General features: G+C 41.0%; 1 protein-coding gene across 1 annotated transcript; it reads right to left on the reverse strand.

The window, feature by feature from the left end:
• Positions 1-2,904: 2,904 nt before the first annotated feature.
• Positions 2,905-19,232, reverse strand: LOC138948063 (uncharacterized; the record flags this gene model as incomplete). Its single annotated transcript, XM_070319592.1, is given in 4 exon segments — positions 2,905-2,962; positions 16,137-16,196; positions 17,435-17,654; positions 18,979-19,232. Coding segments are annotated over 3 exon segments (322 nt in total), but the record flags the coding sequence as incomplete, so codon positions are not given.
• Between the last annotated feature and the right edge of the window lie 3,268 nt (positions 19,233-22,500).

Here is a 22,500-nt window from a genome sequence, read left to right on the forward strand (position 1 = left end):
CATTCGGTCAGAAATGAATGTCTCGCATACAAATAATAAAGTAGAACTAAGCAAGAACAGTTACTGTAAGTTGCTGTGATCGGTCACTATCTTAACTTGTGACAAGCATTAAGAAACGAGAAAACATCGGCAGAACACAGCAACTTCCCTTTCTGTGTTCTGCCGTTGTTTTTAACAAACTCGAGTTCAACGAAAACTCTGGCAGAAGACAGTAACGTCCCTTACTGTGTTCTGCCGTTGTTTTTAACAAGCCCGAGTTCAAGGAAAAACTTGGCAGAACACAGTAAGTCCACTAATTGGCTCATAATTCTTTAATCTTACCACTATTTTTGAAATAGACTAAAGGTATACATTCAGAAATCATCCCCACGCTTTATTGCACTAAAATGTCCAGCGAGAATGCTTTTGTTTTAAATATAAAGCTAAGAACAGAAAACCGCGTTTTTCTCGAAACGTGATTTTTGGACTTACTGTGTTTTGTCAGAGGAGGGCAGTACTGTATGAAAGGATCTTAAACAAATGAGACAGAGCGCTATTTATAGATCGAAAAACCAAAGAGAAGTAAAGCCAACAACAAAAAAATAGTCTGTTTACGGTAACATAGCCACACAAAAATAGGGTCGGTCGGGATACCGTAAACAGACTTTGTGTGTGTGTGGCCTAAGCGCTCTAAATGCATACGACATGTGTAATGGAGTAAGCGAGAGTTATACGGAACCAATGTTCTGGCACCTGAGAGAATAACAAGCATTGAAATGAACTAGCGACTTTCATCCTCATGCTTGTTATTCTCTCAGGTGCCAGGAGATTGGTTCCGTATAACTCTCGCTTACTCCATTACACATGTCGTATGCATTTAGAGCGCTTAGGCCACACAAAAAAAAATCTGTTTAGGGTATCCCGAACGACCCTATTTTTTGGCCTATGTTACCGTAAACAGACTATTTTTTTGTTGTTGGCCTTACTTCCCTTTGGTTATTCGATCTATAAATAGCGCTCTGTCTCATTTGTTTAAGATCCTTTCATACAGTACATACATAGCTTAGGTGGAACAGGTCTCGTTGGTGTGAAATGTCACTTCATTGTCATGTAGGTAACTACAGTACAGCCCCCCCCCCTCCCCCGCGGGTTAGGGGGAAGAATTTACCCGATGCTCCCCATGTTAAGTGTTTCTTGTATAGAATATAGTCAATGTTTGTAAAGATTTTAGTCAAGCAGTATGTAAGAAATGTTAAGTCCTTTGTACTGGAAACTTGCATTCTCCCAGTAAGGTCATGTCGTTTGAAACATGGTTCTCTTTTGCACTTTTTGTGTGTCCAAATTGCAGCACATGACGTTTAAAAACGGAAGCGCCTTGTCAGTGTTAAAAAGAGAACCAGGTCGAAGAAGAAACAAAAACGAAACAAAGAAAGGTTTGTTACTGGGACGTTTAACTGAAGGCAAAACAAAAACTAGGTTGAACAAGAGCAAGAATGCAAACAACGATTTTTTTCCACACGCCTGTAAATCTGTCAAATCCTTGAAAGACGATTACTTAATACTGAGGTACGTGATTGTAAAGCGGCTTCCCTTGGCCTGACAGTAAGTGCAGGGTACACTTTGGTTTGACAAAACTCGAGTGGCACTTTACTGCACTTTGTTGGCTACCCTTGCCCGATTTTGATAGCCTTCTGCGCATTTACTTTGCAGGTAAATTAAAGGCCCCTCCGCCTCGCCTCACCTACTCAGATCCAGTCAGGCTTTTGCATGAGACATTTAACAGGGTTTCATTTACTAGTGCGCCCTGCGCCATTGGCGCATTGATTCTGAAAATGTCCCATCACAATTCCCTTCAGTGCGTCAAAGGGCGCATTGAGATCACGTTCCACTGCGCCAGCAAATGTCCACTTTACATCGGATTACACACACACACACACACACACACACACACACACACACACACACACACACACACACACACACACACACACACACACTCACACACACACACACACACACACACACACATTGGCACCATATTGCACCATTTTGCATCTTCGGTCAAAACGCGTACAAGCCTCTTTGGCGCTTCTTGCCTTCGACTAGCTATGTCCCATTGGAATTTGGTTGAGGCGGACAAATGTCCCATTGCCTTTTTCTCCCAGGCTAAACCCTGGGACAAGACCATCCCTCCACTTGGTCACATACCAACACTCAACCGCCTGTGTGCTCTCTGTGCACACTGGAAGTTATTTTTAAAGCATTTATTTCGTGAAAGGCCGAACATTCCATCTCACCACAGCAAGCAGTCTTGGTGTGGATATTTGGTATGTGAAAAGGACTGGGTGGCCGAGTGGTAACGCACTTGCGCTCGGAAGCGAGAGGTTGGGAGTTCGACCCTGGGTCAGGGCGTTAGCAATTTTCTCCCCCATTTCCTAACCTAGGTGGTAGGTTCAAGTGCTAGTCTTTCGGATGAGACGAAAAACCGAGGTCCCTTCTTTACGCATGGAATTCTGAAATAAAAGTGACCTTGACAGTGCCTGCATACCAAAAAGTAATTCCCATTTAAATTGGAATACATAATGTGTGACTTTTTTAATTTTAGACTTAACTTAATTTGTTGTGTGGTCCGAAGCGTTTCCGTTGTTCTACAACTCACCCTTTATTTTCTGAATCCAAAAAATCTAACCAACTAAAGAATGACTGTGGTGGAGGCAATGTCGCATAACAAAATAAATCTCTACTCGCCAAGACAACGACAGCACAAGGAGGTACAAAGTCACAATTTTTGCCTGTGGAGGCTTAATTCTTCGGGACACAAATAAAAAGCGAACCCAAAAGTAGGAGAGTATGTACAGAATTCTTTTGATTTTCAACATTTCTTGAATAAATTTTGTTCAAACCAAAACAAGTGTATATACTCACTTTTCGCGTCCTCGCACTCTCCGCTGATCCTCTTGGGAATCTTCCAGTTGGCAAACAGCTGAAACACACAGCACAGAGAGACCACACTGTACTTTTTGCCACCTCTGCCTTGGGCACGGTGTTGTGCTTATCACAAGGATCTGGCACAAAGCCACCTGTCTAGCATCAGGGGTGAGATTAAGTGTTACTGGTAGGAGAAGTCGAATTTGATTTTTTGAATTAGTTTGGATCGATAGTTTAGATCAGGAAGAAAGGAAGAACAGTTTAGCATAATTCTCATGTGTGTGTTTTAGGATTGGACCAAGAGTTTCACTACGCAGTTTGGAAGAAACGTAAGACGACTATATATTTATTTAAAAACAATAACTAATTATTCAGTAACATTTTTACAAAACACAGAAGACTAGGCCCAAGAAAAATAAATAAATATATAGATCAAATAACCAAAGGGAAGTAAGCGCTCTTTATGCATACGACATGTTTAATAGAGTAAGCGAGAGTGATACGGAACCTTTCTCCTGGCACTTGAGAGAATAACAAACATTGAAATGAACAAACGACTTTCATCCTCAACATTTCAATGCTTGTTATTCTCTCAGGTGCCAGGAGAAAGGTTCCGTATAACTCTCGCTTACTCTATCACACATGTCAGTCGTATGCATATAGCGCGCTTACTTCCCTTTGGTTATTTGATCTCTGAACAACGCTCTGCCTCATTTCGTTTAAGATTCTAATAAGGCCAAAAAAAAAAAATAGGTGTGGTTACGGTAACATAGCCAAAAAAAATAGGGTAGGTAGGTAGGCAATCACTTTTTTTTTTATTTTTACTTTTTTTTCTAATGTGTACAAATTAAACCTACTTGACAGGGAAATAAGTGTGCAATACGGGCGCTTTCGCTTTCATTGCGTTTTTTGCACTCGGTTTTTTTTTTTTTTTTTTTTTTTTTTTTGACAAATGTAATAAAAAGTTATAGGATCGGCCCCTAAAAATAGGGTAGGTCGGGTTACCGTAACCACACCTATTTTTTTTTTAGGCCTAAATATATAGTTAAATTACAATTTTCGCATTGTGTTGAAGGGGATTTCACGGGACTAAAAAAAAAACCCTGGGGGAAATCGATCAATTTCCTGGACCCTTCAAGACATAGACGAAACCTTTACCGTACTCCAGAAACCTCAATGATATTTCACTCACAGAAGTTTACAAGCCGCGGAAAAATACATGCTTTTTGACACCGAAGCCATCCACATTCCTCACAAAATGTTAACAAAATATGGACAAGAATTGTACAGTTACCTACAGAAAATTGAACAATCCATTAATCTCACAGATTTTTGCATGACTTTGATAAAGGTTTTATCGTGCCCTAGAAAACAGGGGCCATGCATGCTATGTGGCCCTACGCTACAGGCAATAAATAGTTGCTGAAGTTTTGACAGAGGATTAGCATAATCCTTGTTCGACACACGCGGTTCAGTCAACTTAAAAGCAGACTATACCTGGCAGGAAAAGGAATTTCTGGTTGGAAAATATAGTACACTCATACTATTGAAGTCGCAAAAGTGTATGGTTTACTAGTACCAGAATTGATGTGCGTAGTCTTGAGTGCTGTACTATGCACAAGAAAAGGGTTGAATCCTTATATCAGGGGCGGATCAGTTGCTTTGTAAGGGGGGGGGCACTTTGAATCGAAAGTGAATGTGATGGGCGCGAAGCGCCCGAATTTGCTAGGGGGGTCCGGGGGCATGCCACCCCGGAAAATTTTTTGCCCAAAGAAGCAAAATGGTGCCATCTGGTGCCATTTGAACTTAGAAATGGTCATGGAATCAGCATAGAAAAATCTTTTTTTTCTTCTTCTTTTTTTTTTTCGGGGGGGGGGGGGGGGGCACGTGCCCCCTGTGCCCCCCCCCCCCCCCCCCCTCGTCCGCCCCTGTATATGATACTTCCACTCGAGGAAAAGTGCACTCTTACTTTTGAATGTGTAAACGTTAATGGTTCACTAATACCATTGATCAGCTTATTTCATGTCCGTCGCCTGGATGCCCGAATGAAATTAAAAAAACAACAACCACATAAAACTCACAACTGCAATACTTCAACACGAGGAATTCAGCCCGTGAAGTATCAGATCTAGAGGTCGATCCTCACTTTCACAATTCAGGTACACAGGCAGTGAATGACCTATTTGAAGCATTTCAGAATTTAAAAGCACTGGCCACTGTACACTGTACACGGCATGATAATTCATACAAAGCCGGGTTTTCCTGTGTAACATGCCCATAATGGCTTTGCTGTGAGGGCGTAAAACTTACATTTTCTCTCTCTCTCTCACACGGCATGATGCTCGACCGTAATAATGAATTGAAAGTCCTTGACAAATTCACAGTTTTAATGCCAACAGCTACACGCCGGATAAATAACTACAGAGTGTTTTGCAGTCATAACACAAAAGCTACGGTCCTCATAACATGAAGTAGGGTATAAGGTCCGGAAATTTCACTTAAACAACTGCCCAAAATGCATGATGTAACTAAAGTTGGTGTCATATTGTCCTCTTTTTGCTGCAATAAAGTGATCATTTAAAATATAGCTCACAGTGCCCGTAAGTTCAAAGATTTATTAAAAATTCCCAATCTTGCATTCAAAACCGTTTTATTGATACGATAAACACCCAAGCACACCCTCCGTGTAATTGAGACGTGGACTAGCTTATGCTTAGTACACCTTGTGATTTTGGTGCCTCTGCATGTAAACATGACGGAAATAAATCAATTCAAAGTTATGTCGTTCGAAAACACAAGGCTACGACACGGATAATTCGCATGTTACAATACATTTTGAATTTAATAAAAGCTGTAACATGCAATCAATATGCAAGTTTTTTCTTACAAAACTAATTTACGGCAATTCGTTCAAATACCATGTGTATAAATTCCGGTCCTCATGGGATAGGACCCTCAACACGCAAGAGTATTTACTTAAGAACTTTAAGAACAGATAAGAAAAATCGATGCTGAACGGATCAAGGTTATGAGGAGATGACATGTCAATCAATATCCGGTTTTTTGAAACTGCATGTGAGTTAAACAAAACAAAATAACAAAAAAACACCCGAAGTTCCAGCAATGCCATACATATACGCGTCTACCGCGGAGTAGATTACTTCTACTTAGTTCGGATCAATCAATTTGGAGTAAAGGCACCAAGTGTTCAAATTAGAAATAGCCTATATAACATTTCAGAGAGAGAGAGAGAGAGAGAGAGAGAGAGAGAGAGAGAGAGAGAGAGAGAGAGAGAGAGAGAGAGAGAGAGAGAGAGAGAGAGAGAGAGAGAGAGAGAGAGAGAGAGAGAGAGTTACCTGCGGTGCTTGGGTGAATTGCAACATCCTTTTTAATTTCAATTTCTCGCGATTTAATTCACAATGATTACACCATAGTATATTCTCCTTCGCTTGAAAAATAATACACATGTATCACAAATCTTGCTAATATCTGAATTCTAAGTCCGACTGGAAGGAAGTCGTGTCATCAATGTTTATGAAATAATGTCAGGCAGATGAATGATAGGGCCAAGGCAGAAATCAATGTCTGGGGCAACTACCGCAATGCTCACAGTTCTAGCTGGTTCTCTGGGCTGGTGGTGGAACAGGACCTTGAGGGTAGGTGTGGAGAGGAGGGGGGTGGGGGGGTGGGTTAGAGTAAGGAGATATATGTTCAAATACATTTCTGAAGTGAATCTGCTATATTTTAAGTTTCGTTGCCTTTGAGCTTTCATATAAACGTAGTGAACATTTTGAGTAACATGTGGGATCCATCTATTCAACTGTTCCCGTTTAAAAAAATGTTTTATTCGTTAACTTAGTAACACCAAGGGCTATCAGTAGTATTTTAGAACAAAGCAAAAAGTTAGCACTAAAACCGAGGCTTAAATATTGATGTTTTCAGTGCATAGTTACAACATCGATGGCAGCTAGCTTATAACAACCGATTGTATTGACCTTTTTATAAGACGTATATTTCTTGCAGGTAAGGATGTGTTCGTTGTTTTCGATGCTGGTCAGTATCTTCTGTTTGAATGTATTGAGTGTAAGTAGCTCAAGGCCAACAGACTTTCGTAGTGAACTGCACGTGGTTGACATGCAGATTTGTGCCTTATGTCCCTTATGTCTAAGAAAACTTCTACAAAATACGTTGACAAAAATTGTAAATTTCTGTTTCACTGTAGGGGGAAAAAAACACAAAAAAACACAAAACAACAACAACAACACCAACTCACTTAAAAAGCCAAGAATGTTCAGTTCCTATTGTTTTGAAAATTTAGTAGACGAAAATCTTAATATTGATAAAGGTAGTCAGACGAGACAGCGATTCAGTGTCAGAGACCCCCCAAGGGAGTGAGAAGAAGCGGGGGGTATGTTGTAACCATGGGTGATAGTCACAGGTGCTGCGACCTCTTACCTCTTACTACCCCTTACTTTGTTCAATTATAACTCATTTCTCTGCCACCAGTGGGTGTTTTACCTTTTGGGATCGATGAAAGTTAAAAGTTAAATTGGTTGTCTGTAATATAATATGTCTGTTACTGTTAGTTCAGTTCTTTCACGCCCACCGGTGGGTGCGCTGCCAAGGCTGTTTTATCTTCAGAATTCGTTAATAATTGGAGTTAGATGGGTCGTATTTACATGTGGTTCCTTGTTATTTGTCTGCGTTGGCCAGCTGCAACGCCTGCATATACTGTGTGTGTGTGTGTGTGTGTGTGTGGGTGGGTGTGTGTGTGTGATTTGGCTTTTATGTGTGTGTGTGTGTGTGTGTGTGTGTGTGTGTGTGTGTGTGTGTGGGTGTGGGTGTGTGTGTACATGATTTGGCTTTTACGTGTATGGTCGTCGTCGACATTAATGCCTACAATGATAATGCTTGTCAATGTCACAGTGATGATGATTATGATGATGATGATGATGATGATGATGATGATGGTGATAATGATGATGATGATATGTGATGGTGATGGTGACGATGATGATAGTAGAGATGGGGCACGCACACATGGTATCTGACGAAGATCCCTTCCTTTGCTTACTAATGAAGAGAGAGAGAGAGGACTGAGAGAGATAGAGAGAGAGAGTGAGAGAGAGAGGATTGAGAGAGAGAGGATTCAAAGAGAGAGAGAGAGACAGAGAGAAAGAGAGAGATAGAAAGAGAGAGAGGACTGAGAGAGAGAGAGAGGATTGAGAGAGAGAGAGAGAGGATAGAAAGAGAGAGAGAAACAGAGAGAGAGAGAGAGAGGATTGAGAGAGAGAGGATTGAGAGAGAGAGGATTGAGAGAGAGAGAGAGTGAGAGAGAGTGAGAGAGAGAGGATTGAGAGAGAGAGGATTGAGAGAGAGAGGATTGAAAGAGACAATGACAATGACAATGACAAATCTTTATTTTTCGAGGGTGACAAGAATAAGCATAGATATGCTTTTTTGCATCTGGCCCTCGCCCTAAAGAGGGACTAAACTATTTTACTATAACTATGACTAGGGAAAAAAAGGTTACATAAAAACATTAATGGTAGAACATATAAGTTTATGTACATGAAGCGCATTATGTAGAAGCATTGTAGATCATAAGGTAGTGTTCAAAATTGGGTGTAAAGCAATGAAGATAAACGGAAAGTAACCCAACAATACATTAGCTCAGCAAAACAATGTATTACAGAGCCAAATCTTCGTGATTTTGTCACAATAAACCATAATTCCGATAATGAACAACTGTATACAAAGAAAACATACCAATCAAGTTTATTTGTTCATAGAGTTCATTAAATGGAAAGAATATTTGGTTCTAAAAGAATCTGTGTTGGTGGATTGCCGCAGGGCGTCCGGAAGAGCGTTCCAGAGGCTGCTTCCTGAATAAACAAGACTTGATTTAAATAGGTCTATCCTAGGAAGAGGAGTGTTTAGTTTTATAAAGTGGTGCGAATTCTTCAAAGAGAACTTTGAGCAAATGGTTTCGGGTGCATTTTCTGTCATAATTTTATGCATCATTATTCCTTTGTTGTAATTCATTCTTGACTTCAGAGGTAGGACCCCTATGTTGATGTAGTCTGAGTCGGTGAGAGTAGTCTGTTTGAGTAATACTACTTTTAGCGCTCTTTTGTGTAATCTGCTGAGTAGCTTTAGGGAATTATCACTTGCAGAGTCCCATAGAGTGGATGCGTAATCAATAAGAGACTGAATATGAGCAGTGAAAAATAACTTCCTGGCTTGACAATTAAGGAAGTGTTTAATTCTAGATAAGAGGTACACTTTCTTTGACACTAATTTACTAAGTTGTTCAATGTGAGTTGACCAAGACAGGTTGTTATCGATGTGGACACCTAGAACTTTGTGATGGTCGACTTTTTCCACTATATTGCCGTCAATCATTAAATCGGGACCAGTTGAGGTAAAATTCTGTCGTTTTTGTCTAGTTGTAATTATCATATATTTGGTTTTCTTTGGGTTAAGAGACATGTGATTTAGGTCAGTCCATTCTGTCAGCTGGTTTAGACTTCCTTGGAGGGATTCTGATAAGCGAGTTACATTTTTGTTACTGGAGTGAATTGTGGTATCATCTGCAAAAAGTTCACATAAATGTTGAATATAAAGGGGGAGGTCATTAACATATATTGAGAAGAGCAGAGGTCCTAATACCGATCCTTGTGGTACACCGTAATCTACAGCTTGCATGCTCGATGCTCTAGTGTTTGTAAGAACTGTCTGTTGTCTGTCAGAGAGGAATGAACTAACAAGATTGATAGTATCATATCCGACGCCATACAAACCGAATTTTCTAAGCAATAATGTGTGATCAATTACGTCAAAGGCTTTTGCAAAGTCTACGAAAATGGCACCACAGAATTCATTATCGTTTATTTTGTCCAACCACTGATCAACAAGAGAGATTAAGGCAGTGTGGCAGGAATACTTAGCTCTAAATCCTGATTGTTTAGGATGGAATAAGTTGTTTTGGTTGAAATGTGTTAGGATGTGTTTGTTGATATGCTTTTCCAGTGGTTTTGATAACACAGACAAAATGGAAATTGGCCTATAATTTGAGGGGTCTCTTTTGTCACCTGATTTAAACAGAGGAATGACTTTAGCCTGTTTCAGGGCGACTGGAAAATATTTTTTGTCTAAACAGAGATTGTAAATGTAGGTAAGTGTTTCAGAAATTACGGGGGCTGACAATTTAAGAATCCTACCATCAAGCCCATCGAGCCCCCGGGTGCCTGTTTGCTTGAGGTGTGTAAGTGCGTGAAAAACTTCAGGTACTGTAAGAAGGGGAATTTTTGCTGGACATGAAATTTGTTTTGATTTGCAAAATTCTTCTAAAACTTTCAAATCATTTAATTTGGACTTGTCATTTTTAATCACAGTTTCAGCAATTTTGGAAAAATGTGTGTTTAAAGCATCGGGAGATATGTCCTTGATACAACTCGGATGACTGGCAGCCTTTTTATTCGTAAGTTCATTTATTGCCTTCCATATATTCTTTGAGTTTTGCTTTGAACTTGATGCTAGGTCACGAAAATATTTTATCTTTTTTGTTCGTTTAAGTGAATTTACCTTATTTCTCTGTTCTCTGTATTCCTCTTCCTTGCCAACCGACTTTAAAAAATCGCGATGGTCAATGGCATGTTGTAAATCATTATCAAACCATTTAGGTTTTACAATGTGCCTAACTCTCTTTATTCTCCACGGAGCATGTTTATCGTATATGTCATTGAAGGCACTAAGCCAATGTGTTAGGGCTTCGTCCGGATCCGTAAAATTGTAAGTATCAGATAGTGGGGAATTCCAAAGTTCATGTAGAAAGGTGTCTTCGTTAAATTGAGAAAAAGAGCGGTATTTTATTGTCTTGTGACCAACTTTAGGAATTTTGACACCCTTTCTTGACCATGTTAAACAGACAGGAAAATGATCGCTGCAACCATTGGCTGGAACACAACATTCGACAATATTATGGTGATCAGTAACATAGATATGATCTATCAGAGTACTGCTGGATGATGTGACTCTAGTGGGAGTGTTGACTATTTGTTTAAGATTATAGAGGTTAATCATATCAACCCACTGCTTGTTTTGTTTAAGCAAATCAACATTAAAGTCTCCCAACAGAATTGTTTCCTTTGACTCGAGCAGAACTGCATCTAACATCTGTGTAAAGTTATCTGACCAGTTTGCTCGCTCTGCGGGATTTCTATAACAAAATCCTATGAGGAGTGGAGGTGCTCCTCTCAACTTAACTTCAATCCACACAGATTCCACGAAGTTCTCAAGGTGTATTATTCGTGTATAACTAATTGATTCACTTATGTACAAAAGTATACCAGTTTCTCTACTTTGCTGAGGGTCTCTGCGTAACGTACTGTAACCTGGAATAACAACGTCAGAATCCGAAATCTGAGGTGTTAATCTTGATTCTGTGATCCCAAAAATGTGAAAACTTGTTCCAGTATTTAACAGCATTGTAGAAATATCATTGATTTTATTTATAGCATGGTTAATGTTCAGGTGCCCAACACGGAGACCCTGTTTTGTTGGCCATGTAGTAGGAGAGCTACTCATATTTAAGCTCAAGTAGCGTTTTGGGGCGTTTTTTGTTTGTTTGTTTGTTTAATTAAACAATATACTTATTGATACTGAATCAGCTAATTATCCAGTAAGCAAGACAACAAAATAATGAAGAGATACAAAACAGTGATGGAACCAAAATGATATATGACACTTTACGAAACACAACGTCAAGCGTAAATTAACTAGTAAAGAGACAAGGAACTGTTTCCGACGACAAACTAGGTAAACAGCGAAAACAAACAATAAGCAAGTAGAAAATCGAAAAGCAGACAAGCACAATTAGGAAACAGGAAAATAAAAATAAAACGGTACTGTTACCGTTTATAATGATAAAGAACCAAACTAAAACTACAGAACTAGTGTAATAGACTCTTAACAAGTCTGACACAAAGCAGTTGACACAAGAGTCAATGTTGACACACTTGTCGCTTAGAAACAGAAGTCACTTTCAATCCGATAGAAAAGGGCGAATCGCTTGACCGTCCGAACACACTGCTGTCACTAAAGCTTGTCCGATTAAAGGCGCACAATAAAGGAGCACGCACACATCGAGTCTCTGTCTCACGCAAGACAAAGAATGTGATTCTCGTCTCTTTGTGAAAGAGTTGCTGTGACAGCCTGAACCACAGCACAGTAAAAACGAAGGTAATATGAAGTTCAATCAGGAGGATAAAGGCCACGAAATCATGCTCACACCCTCACAAGGGTAAATTACTAAATGTTCGTGCAGTAGCACAGTCGTACATAAAAGTATGCAAAGTGTTACCATCATGGCAGATGACACCAATAATGCTGTATTGTCTCGCATTCTCTTACCGCACGCACACACAAACACACACACACACACACACACACAGAGTGAGAGAGAGAGAGAGTGAGAGAGAGAATGAGAGAGAGAGAGTGAGAGAGAGAATGAGAGAGAGAGAGAATGAGAGAGAGAGAGAAAGAGAGTGAGAGAGAGAGAGAGAGAGAGGGGGGGGGGGGGGGGGTAGGCACGCACACAAGGTACCTCACGCAGTTCAAACCAAGTAGCTACAGTTCAAGACACTCCGAGTTCACAAACCTGTACCGCCTACAGCCAAACGACCATTCCCAGTCTACCAACCCTCAGTTCTCATAGGGGATTAATTTTCCGAGCCATTGAATCGACAGTGTATTAAAGCCGTGTAGACCGTGCCACGAGTTATTGGTACGCCATTCCAAGCCCCTTGTGCCAGACTGACACTTTATACAGTTCCCGTAAAGCGAGCCAATTGTGTGCTGAAATACAACAACTGTGCCCCCCTCCCCCCTCCCCCCTTTTAAGACTTCCAAATATCTGTGAAGCGTAGCCCGGTCTTAAAAAGGAGGGCGTATTAAAAAAAGAGGTAAATTTACAAAGGTTATAAAGAGTAAATGGGAAAAAGTATCATCTTAAAAAGGGGGAATTTAAGTCTTAAATGGGGGTGGGGGGGGGGGTGGGGGTGGGGTGGGGGGGAGGGGGGATAAAAGGACGGTTCCACTGTACTACAACTTGTCCTCCACTTCGGATAGGTTTGAGAATAACAATTTAGGCTCCGGCTTTAGCGCCACCACTAAATGCATGGTCCTTCGGAAGTGTGTTCGCACAATGAGGAGTTGAGATTCGGCTTTAGTGTGTTTTGATTAAATAGTCTTGTAGTCCGAGAGAGTTCAAACTAATGCAGTTTACTTTAGAACAGAACGTTGCCAATAATTGAGGTCTATTTGCATTAATATCAATATGCCTCTGTAAGTGTCAAGCTCTGTTTGAGTAGTTTTGATAACAAGGAACTGTACTCGTTTTATGACTGTGCAAGAATAAAGACTAGGGACTCGAATGTTGTGATTCAAAACAAACTTCGAAAAATGCATTGAACTTATTCAATCTGCTTACATGTGTCTGTTTAGAATTGCAACATCAGTTTGGGTAGGGTTAAGGAGTTAGGACTCATCTTTAGTGTTTTAATGTTAAAGCCTGTAGCGTATTAAAACTAATGAGGTCTACCTGCGTCCATTTGAAATAAATGGTAAGCTCCGTTTGGATATAATTCAGAATAAAGAGTTCGGTCGCAGTTTTATTTCTATAAACACTTGCCGAAAGTGTCTTGAGAATAAGCGCCTTGAAAATGTGGCTAGCCTGTTTGCTTGTCGGTAAAATGCAAAGTTCAAATGAATAGGGAGTTAGGATCCTGTTATAGTGCTTTGATAAAAACTAATCTTGGAACTATCTGTTTGTATGTGGGGAGCTCAGTCAAGTTTGTGTATAGGGTTACATTTTTAGGCACAGTTCTACTGTATCAAATCTGCTAAAGGTTTCTCATGGGATAAGACTATCCCTCCACTTTGTCACATACCACAAATGAAAATCCTGACCCGCTTTCTGTGCAGTGTTGGGCTTTTTAGAAAAATAATTTCTGAAAAGCCCCAAGAGGCTGTGACATTTTAGTTAAATAGTGTATGTCAAAGTGATTTCAAACTGGTGATGTCTTTACCTCTCTGTATGTCTGCGTTTAAAATGGGAACTTAAAATGTCTCAGAACTGTCTAAAAAACCCGGGAAGACTTAGCGTTACCCTTGCTAAGTAATCAAGAACAATGACTTCAGTGACATGTGCTCACAATAGGAGGAAAGAGTTGTATAGCTTTCATGAAATAGGATAAACAACATCGTTCCTATAACTTAAATGGATCCCTTCTTCAAGTCAGTTCAGTCAACTGGTCTGACGTTTTGGCGGCTACTTTGTTTGCCAGTGAAGAAGGTCAAGCCTGTCCTCTAGCTATCACAACCGGTGACCCTCTGCTGTCAAGTTGTCCTACTGAAAAAGTAGACGAAGAGAGTAATTGATAGAGGTTCGTCTCTGTGTTGGTCCTATTTTGATAAACATTTCTTTGGCTCAAAAGGCTGCGGAAAAGCGTGTCAAACTGGCCCAGTGAAGTAAAACTATTGTTATTATGGTGAAAAGGTTACATCGATCGTGAGGCTATGCCAAGACGTTCTCTTCAGCCGTGATTCGATATCTTTTGTTTAATGATAATTGTAGAAAGCACATACATTCAATACGCAAGCTTGCAAGTACATCTGCTCGTTGTCCTTTATACAAATGATATACCTAGGTGTGCTTTGGCGCAAGAACATCTGCTCGTTGTCCTTTATACAAATGATATACCTAGGTGTGCTTTGGCGCAAGAACATCTGCTCGTTGTCCTTTATACAAATGATATACCTAGGTGTGCTTTGGCGCAAGAACATCTGCTCGTTGTCCTTTATACAAATGATATACCTAGGTGTGCTTTGGCGCAAGAACATCTGCTCGTTGTCCTTTATACAAATGATATACCTAGGTGTGCTTTGGCGCAAGAACATCTGCTTGTTGTCCTTTATACAAATGATAGACCTAGGTGTGCTTTGGCGCAAGAACATCTGCTCGTTGTCCTTTATACAAATGATATACCTAGGTGTGCTTTGGCGCGTTAGATTAGTACTAAGAATTTTAGCACAAAAGAAAATCTAGCAAAAAGGGATCCTACTCTAATCACTGCTGGGAAAGCAATGAAATCTGTTACACTGAGTTTGTATACACAGGCAATTAACTCGTAAGAAATGTATCAAGAGATTGCTCCGCTTCCTTAACTCTTGGTCTGTCTTTCAGTGTGGCTACGGAACTTAGCAGTAGAAAAGTCAAGTACACTATGTTGGAATAATCAAGATCTTTAGAATGAACAAGGGTCCATCAAATTTGTTGTTTCGAATAAAAGAGGAGGTCACGCCGTCACGAGAACTGCTCGGAGATAGATCATGAGATAGCCGTCAATGTCTGTCGTGCACATAATTATCAAAAGACTTGGCAGTAGCTTATATCTGGAAGATCAGCCGTTGTTGCTTCTTTTGTTGTAGCTTATTGTAGGACAAGCCAAGTACGAGTAAAAGAGTTCGAGGGGTATGAATACTGGCTAAAGCTTTTGGGCATTTTATTGAAACAAATCCCAGAAAGTGGTAATGAACTGGATGTCTTGTTTGAAATCCCTTCACATAAGCATAGAATCGAATTCGTACTTGTTATTCAGAAAAAAGAGAAATGATCTTAATTAAACGAACGTGTACGTTCAAGGAATGTTGTATTCCCTGAGAGAGAGAGAGAGAGAGAGAGAGAGAGAGAGAGAGAGAGAGAGAGAGAGAGAGAGACAAAGAGAGAGAGAGACAAAGAGAGAGAGGGAGGGAGAGAGAGAGGGAGGGGGGAGAGAGAGGCAGAGATAGAGAGAGAGGCAGAGATAGAGAGAGAGAGGGAGGGAGAGGGAGAGAGAGAGAGAGAGAGAGAGAGAGAGAGAGAGAGAGAGAGAGAGAGAGAGAGAGAGAGAGAGTGCAAATCCACCAACCAATCCACCAACAAACAAACAATAGGAGAACACAAAAAAGGGTCAAAATAAAATCATGTATAGCACGTATAAGTCGTACAGTCAAACAAACAAACAAGTAAACAAAGAATATCACAACAGAAAGTGTCAAAAGTAGTTCCTGTCAAGCGGGTATTACAAAAAGCAGACGACACTTGCCTCCTGCTCCGGATGGGGCGGCAGGAGGCAAACCTTGCTGGGGAGGACGGGGTGTTTGGGGGGGTTGCGGGGAGAACGTACCGCTGTGGGGCTCTGGCCGAACAGCACGTCTCGTATCGTCTCCCGCGCCGGCTGCTGACCCTGCAAATACATAGCAGAAAAGGGAGATGAAGGTTTATCGTGGTTGTGAAAATGTATGAGTTAGTTTTTCGTTACGTTAAACGCAGTAGAGACAACATGTAAAAAAGAAACAAGCAAACATACACAGACATACAGGTAGACACACACACAGAGTGAGATGTAACACGCAGTCACACAAACATACACACACAGAGTGAGATGTAACACGCAGTCACACAAACATACACACACCCCTCCTTAACACAAAAATACACAAAATACGAAAAACAACAACAAAACTGAACAACAACAACAAAACTCAACAACAACAACAAAACTCAACAACAACAACAAAACTCAACAAAAACAACAAAACTCAATGTTAGTATATCATGTAAATGAGGTCGTGTCTGGCTGAGATTTGATTTTCCACTGTCTATGATTCCACAGTCACCGAGACAAACGTAGTTCTGGAAACACTTTTGCGCTTGCTGTATTCACAGGGAAGAAGTTTTATAACTAACACGTCACGTAATACTTTGTATAGTGACGTCTCTTTGCTTTGACGTCAAAGATTGCACGAGGCTTTGGAAGAGATCGAGGTTCCATAAGACGCGTCTTCAATTTGGACGCGTCGACTCAGGTATGTTTGGAGCAAAAGGCACGCAATTACAGTGTATAGAATAAACATGATACTACATGGCTGAGGGCCCCAAAGAGGGGGGGGGGGGGGGGGGGTATCATCACGATCACGGGAAGGGAAATTTTAGCTTTCACGATCACAGTTACCTTGATTTTTGTTTTCACGATCACAAACACCTTGACAAATAGAGGATCATAGAGTGATACAGCTGTGAAAAATGTACGTTGCAAATAAAATGCTTTGCAATAATGCCCATCACGATCACGAACACAAATGACGATCACGATCACGAGACCTGATTTTTTGTTTGTTATCACGGATCACGGGCAAAGTCCCATCACGATCACAGAAATGGAAATTTCGGCAATCACGGTCACAGAAAGGTCAAAAAACGCCAATCACGATCACGATTTTAAACCCTTTGGGGCCCTCATGGCTTGCTGTGTCGTACCAGGTCTACTCTCGTTGCTTTTTCAAACATTAAAAAGCTCGCTTTTGCTCGCAGTTCAATCTGCAAAAAAGCAAATCGTGTAAATCTGGTACGACACAGCAAGCCATGCAGTGTTCTCTATTTCCTATCTATTTTAGTATCAGACAAAGTGCACACTTGACGTACCTTATGACGAATACCGTCGAGCAGTACATCGCTGGGGAAGTCATGATAGTCTATCTTGTACATGGAGTGGAACTTGGTGGGTTTGACGTCTGCTGGGGTTCTGGGGAACAGTTCGTTGCTTGTGTCGTTCTTCAGGCGCAGGTTTCGGGCCACCCAGTTCCCTTTTGGCGCGTCGCTCCCGTCTAGGTTCACTATCGCTGCCATCGTCGTTTAGAGTGCTCTAAAAAAGTAAAAAGTAAATAGTTAAATGAATTTAAAAAAGAATATGCGAGGTTTGAGCGGACAGTTGTGTAGAGAGGATCTTGTAAAAGATGTTCAACATTTTGGTAGTTGTCTTTTCCTTCTTTCTCTTTTCTTCTTTAACCATGGCATCTTGAACACACGGCCAGTACCGTGTAACTGGCCTTGACACGGAACGATCCAAGGGGGGCAATCTCAGTCATCTGAAAGAGGGAAATCCAAACGCAATCCGCCTTGTTCGATTTTATGGGCTTGGACGATAGAGAAAAATAAGAAAAGCAAAAGCTGGAGTCCAGTCTGGACGAAACTGCTACATATCAAGAACGCAGAATTGATTTTTTCTGATTTTTTTTTTTAGCCGTAAGCGCCATTTCTCATTTCGAATTTCTCATAACTGCTGTTCACAATGCGGCCGCAGTGAAACCAACAAAGGGGCCTCACTCTGGAAGAGTTTCCTGCTCCGATAAACATGGCGCTTACGGCTAAAAAAAAACTCAGAAAAAATCAATTCTGCGTTCTTGATAGCAGTTTCGTCCAGACTGGACTCCAGCTTTTGCTTTTCTTATTTTTCTCTATCGTCCAAGCCCATAAAATCGAACAAGGCGGATTGCGTTTGGATTTCCCTCTTTCAGATGACTGAGATTGCCCCCCTTGGATCGTTCCGTGTCAAGGCCAGTTACACGGTACTGGTCGTGTGTTCAAGATGTAACCATGGTAGATTGTGTGTTGACCCTCTCTAGGAAAAGAGCCAGACGTACAAACACAACTCATTTCTCATTCCATTGCTCTCCTGAAAGAAATTATTATCATGCCTTGCCTTGCTCTTTTCGTATTAGTGAGTTTTACAACGCTCTTCCTTTACTTATTTTCGTGCATAATGTTTGAACTGTTGAGATTTGCTAGCGTGATGCATGGCCAATGTCTGTGATAGTACAGAAAATTACGTGTTTGTTCTTGATTTTGTACTACTTATCTTTTGTGAAGTTGTTGTTTCTTTAATTTGTATCGTTCTCAGTCGTCAGAATTTACAGTTGATGTGCTGTTTAGGGCCTGTTATCCTAGTTTTCTTTTCGTAGTGTTTTTGTGTTGTCTGACTGCTCTCGAATCTACCTTCAGGTTTGCTGCGTTTTGTAGGTACGGCAATTTCAATACCCCCCCCCCCCCCCCCCCCCCCCCACCCCCGACACCCGCGTTGTTAGCACTTTTTACCAAATGCAATGCAGGAAGTTTTATCCCCTCCGCTCCCCTCCGTTCACGTTTAGAACAGAAAACACCTCCGTGGAATAATAAAATTTAATAATTACCTTTCCTTCACTGACCAATTGCAGTATGAATAACCAAAACCGTCACCGTCCAAGAGAGAAATCCACCGGACCACAACAAGACACCGACGTTCTACCGGTCAGTCACTCCACACCACCAGTATCATCACACACAACCACCCCACAGCACAAAAGCAGCTCCCCGAACCAGCGATGAGTCGTTGGAGCTTCCAAAGCCCGCTGTCATTGCAAAGTCAAACGGCGATTCCTCGACCTCAGCCAATCGCGTGTCAAGTAAAAGCTAGCGTCCGGGGAGCAGGGCTAAGGACTTAGGCGTTACCAATCAACAGGAGGTGCTCATTGTGTGCGTGCACGCTAATTCTGCACAGCAACAAAGCGGCCAGGAGTAGGGGAAGGGGGATTAGCCGCTTTGGTGGATTATCGTTAATCATCGGACGAGATTTAGTCAAGCACAGCGGGTAGGACACGTAACGTACATGTGTTCCGAGGGTTGGGTTCGTGTGCTAAAGAGTCCTGAGGCTGTATCGGATTACGGAGAGTAAAAAAACAAGCGTGTGTGTGTGTAAAAGTTCCGAGTCGTTTTAGTTTATTGTTGATTGATGTGTTAATCCGGTTGAATATATTATATGACACCATTTTGAAGAAGAGAGGCAAATCCAAACAATGATATAATTACTGTGATGTTCTTAACTACATTTTAACATGGAATGTATGTATGTATGTATGTATGTATGTATGTATGTATGTATGTATGTATGTATGTATGTATGTATGTATGTATGTATGTATGTAGGTATGTATGTAGGTATGTATGCATGTGTGTTGGTGTGTCGGTGTGTCAAGTGTGCAAGTAAAAAGGGTATTGTAGTTGTACATATATTACTTTAGATATTTTTTTGTTGTTGGTTTTTTTTGTTTTTGTTTTGTTTTGTTATCATGGGTTTTATGAATTTTCTTCTCTTATTCTTTTATAATTATTAATTAATGACCTATATGTGCTGATGACCAATTTAATTTCCTTTGTTGGATCAATAAATGTTATGAGTTATGAGTTATGAGTCAACGAATCGAGATTAGAAGACAGTCCTTGCCGTGAGAACTGTTTTGCTCACTATCTCAGACCACTGGACAGGCGTTCACATGGTAAGGCTATCCCTCCACTTGGTCACATACACGAAATCAACACCCTCACTGCTTCCTCTGCAGAGTAAGAATTTAATTAGGCCCTTTGAATTCATTTCTTAAAAGCAACCAGTGGTTTTTTTTTGTTTAACGAAATGAATTCATGGCGAAATTAATTCAGACAAAAACCACTCTTTACATGAGATAGTCAGGATGTTGGTTTTATTTCTTCATGTGACATTGTGTCGAAATGGAGGGATGGCATTGTCCCTTGTAAAACCCTGGCCAGATCAGGCTTTCATTTACTAGTGCGCCCTGCGCCATTGGCGCATTCAATCTGAAAATGTCCCATCACAATTCCCTTAAGTGCGTCAAATGGCGCATTGAGATTACGTACCATTGCGCCACAAAATGTACACTTTACATCGGATTACACACACACACACACACGCACGCACGCACGCACGCACGCACGCACGCACGCACGCACGCACGCACGCACGCACGCACACACACACACACACACACACAGATAACACGATATAGTGGTTAATTCTAAGATAGCACCATGTTGCTCCATTTTGCATCTTTGGTCAAAACGCGTACAGGCCTCTTTTTTCGCTTCTTGCCTTCGATTACATGTCCCATCGGAATTTGGTTGAGGGGGACACATGCCCCATTGCCTTTTTCTCCCAGGCTAAACGCTGCCAGATTATAGATGGTGAGCCAAGTCGTCAACACTGGAAGGACTGTGCATTTAAGTCGGTTCAGTACTGAGATAATGTATTTGTTCCACGAACTGGTCCTGCAGTTTCCTTCATCATGTTTTTTTTTTTTTTTTTTTTTTTTTTTTGCCAAGCACATCATTGTGGGGCTTTTAATCAATAACATGCATCCGTCTACAATGTATCATCATGTTCTTAGTATAGAACCAATAACTGATAACAATAGTGTGATTGTAAGTAGTTGAAAAACCTCTTTCGAAGTCAGCACATTTTTGTTCGATTCCTTTCGGTAGCTCAACGAAGAATGAAATCCGAAACACATGGGCTGGTAACGTTTAAAAACCTTTACCTTTCTTGTTTTTGTTGTATTCAACGGAGAATGGTTTCCAATGTGGACACAGCTATTTTGCTTGGGGAGCAGAATATTAATGTGGCCAAGTTTAGCCCCAAGGGGTAACTGGTCACAATGTCGGTGAGAGATACAGAGTATTGTTGCTGTAGACATGCTACAGTTGCAGGTAATCAGCAAGGGACAGCTCATTGGATGGATTCATTATAAAGTCAATGGGTCGGAGCAGACGTACCGCGTTTGATCGACATCACAGTATTCCAAAAGTCATCTCGCATGCTCTCGGTACAAATGATTGGTCTAGTGTGTCAATAACCGATGATCGACGCCTCTAGTAGGTAAACTGCGAACCGTAATTAAGAAAATAAAGATGATCGGATAGAATTTTATTGTAAAAAAAGTTGAAAAGGTGTATTGTAAAACAACAACAACCAAACAAAACAACCAAAACAACAACAATGCCCTTGGGTAAGAATGAAAAGAGACACAAAATTTGTCATCTTAAATTTACTTCTTTGAAGGTGTATTGGGGGAAGTTTCTTGGCTCAGATTTCACCAGATTGCTCCATTTTTGCACCCTCAACTAAACGCTTCTTGTCATCAAATTGTCCCTAAAAGAAATTTGGACCCCCTCCCCCCCTTAAAAATGATGCGATCCACCCCTGTAAAAATACACAAGACGCATACCTGGAGATCGTGTAGGGATCAACCAATTTACGATTGACAGTCGCGAGACGATGTCGTGCGAGAAGAGAAAAACATGGACAAGAAGGGTACCGGTCACGCAGAGATCCGAAACCGGATCTCTCCAAGACGATACTTGTACAACAACGTCTGAATGGGCTGTCATTCTCTCTGTTTCTGCTCATCGATGGCTTATCGGGTTGTCCTTCGTTCAACGTTGTAAAACGAACCGCTTTTTGTCCAAGTTTGGCAGACCGAAATACACACCATCTGACGAAACACGACGGTTTGAAAATTATTCAAGGAGAATCCGTTCTGTTTTGGTGTTTTAGTTGACACTGTTGATAGATCAGCAGTATAGACAGCATCAGCTTTAAAGAGAGAGAGAGAGAGAGAGAGAGAGAGAGAGAGAGAGAGAGAGAGAGAGAGAGAGAGAGAGAGAGAGAGAGAGAGAGAGAGAGAGAGAGAGAGAGAGAGAGAGAGAGAGAGAGAGAGAGAGAGAGAGAGAGAGAGAGAGAGAGAGAGAGAGAGAGAGAGAGAGATGTAACAATACAATGCCTCTTGCGTTTAGACCAGAACAGTAATTTTGTAGAATTTTGAAGGAGAAGGGGGGAGGAGGAGGAGGAGTGGTGGTGTGTAATATGGCGGGACGGAGGTTTATAA

This window comes from Littorina saxatilis, linkage group LG15 (genome assembly GCF_037325665.1).
Source record: "Littorina saxatilis isolate snail1 linkage group LG15, US_GU_Lsax_2.0, whole genome shotgun sequence".
In the NCBI taxonomy this organism is placed as follows: Eukaryota; Metazoa; Mollusca; class Gastropoda; order Littorinimorpha; family Littorinidae; genus Littorina; species Littorina saxatilis.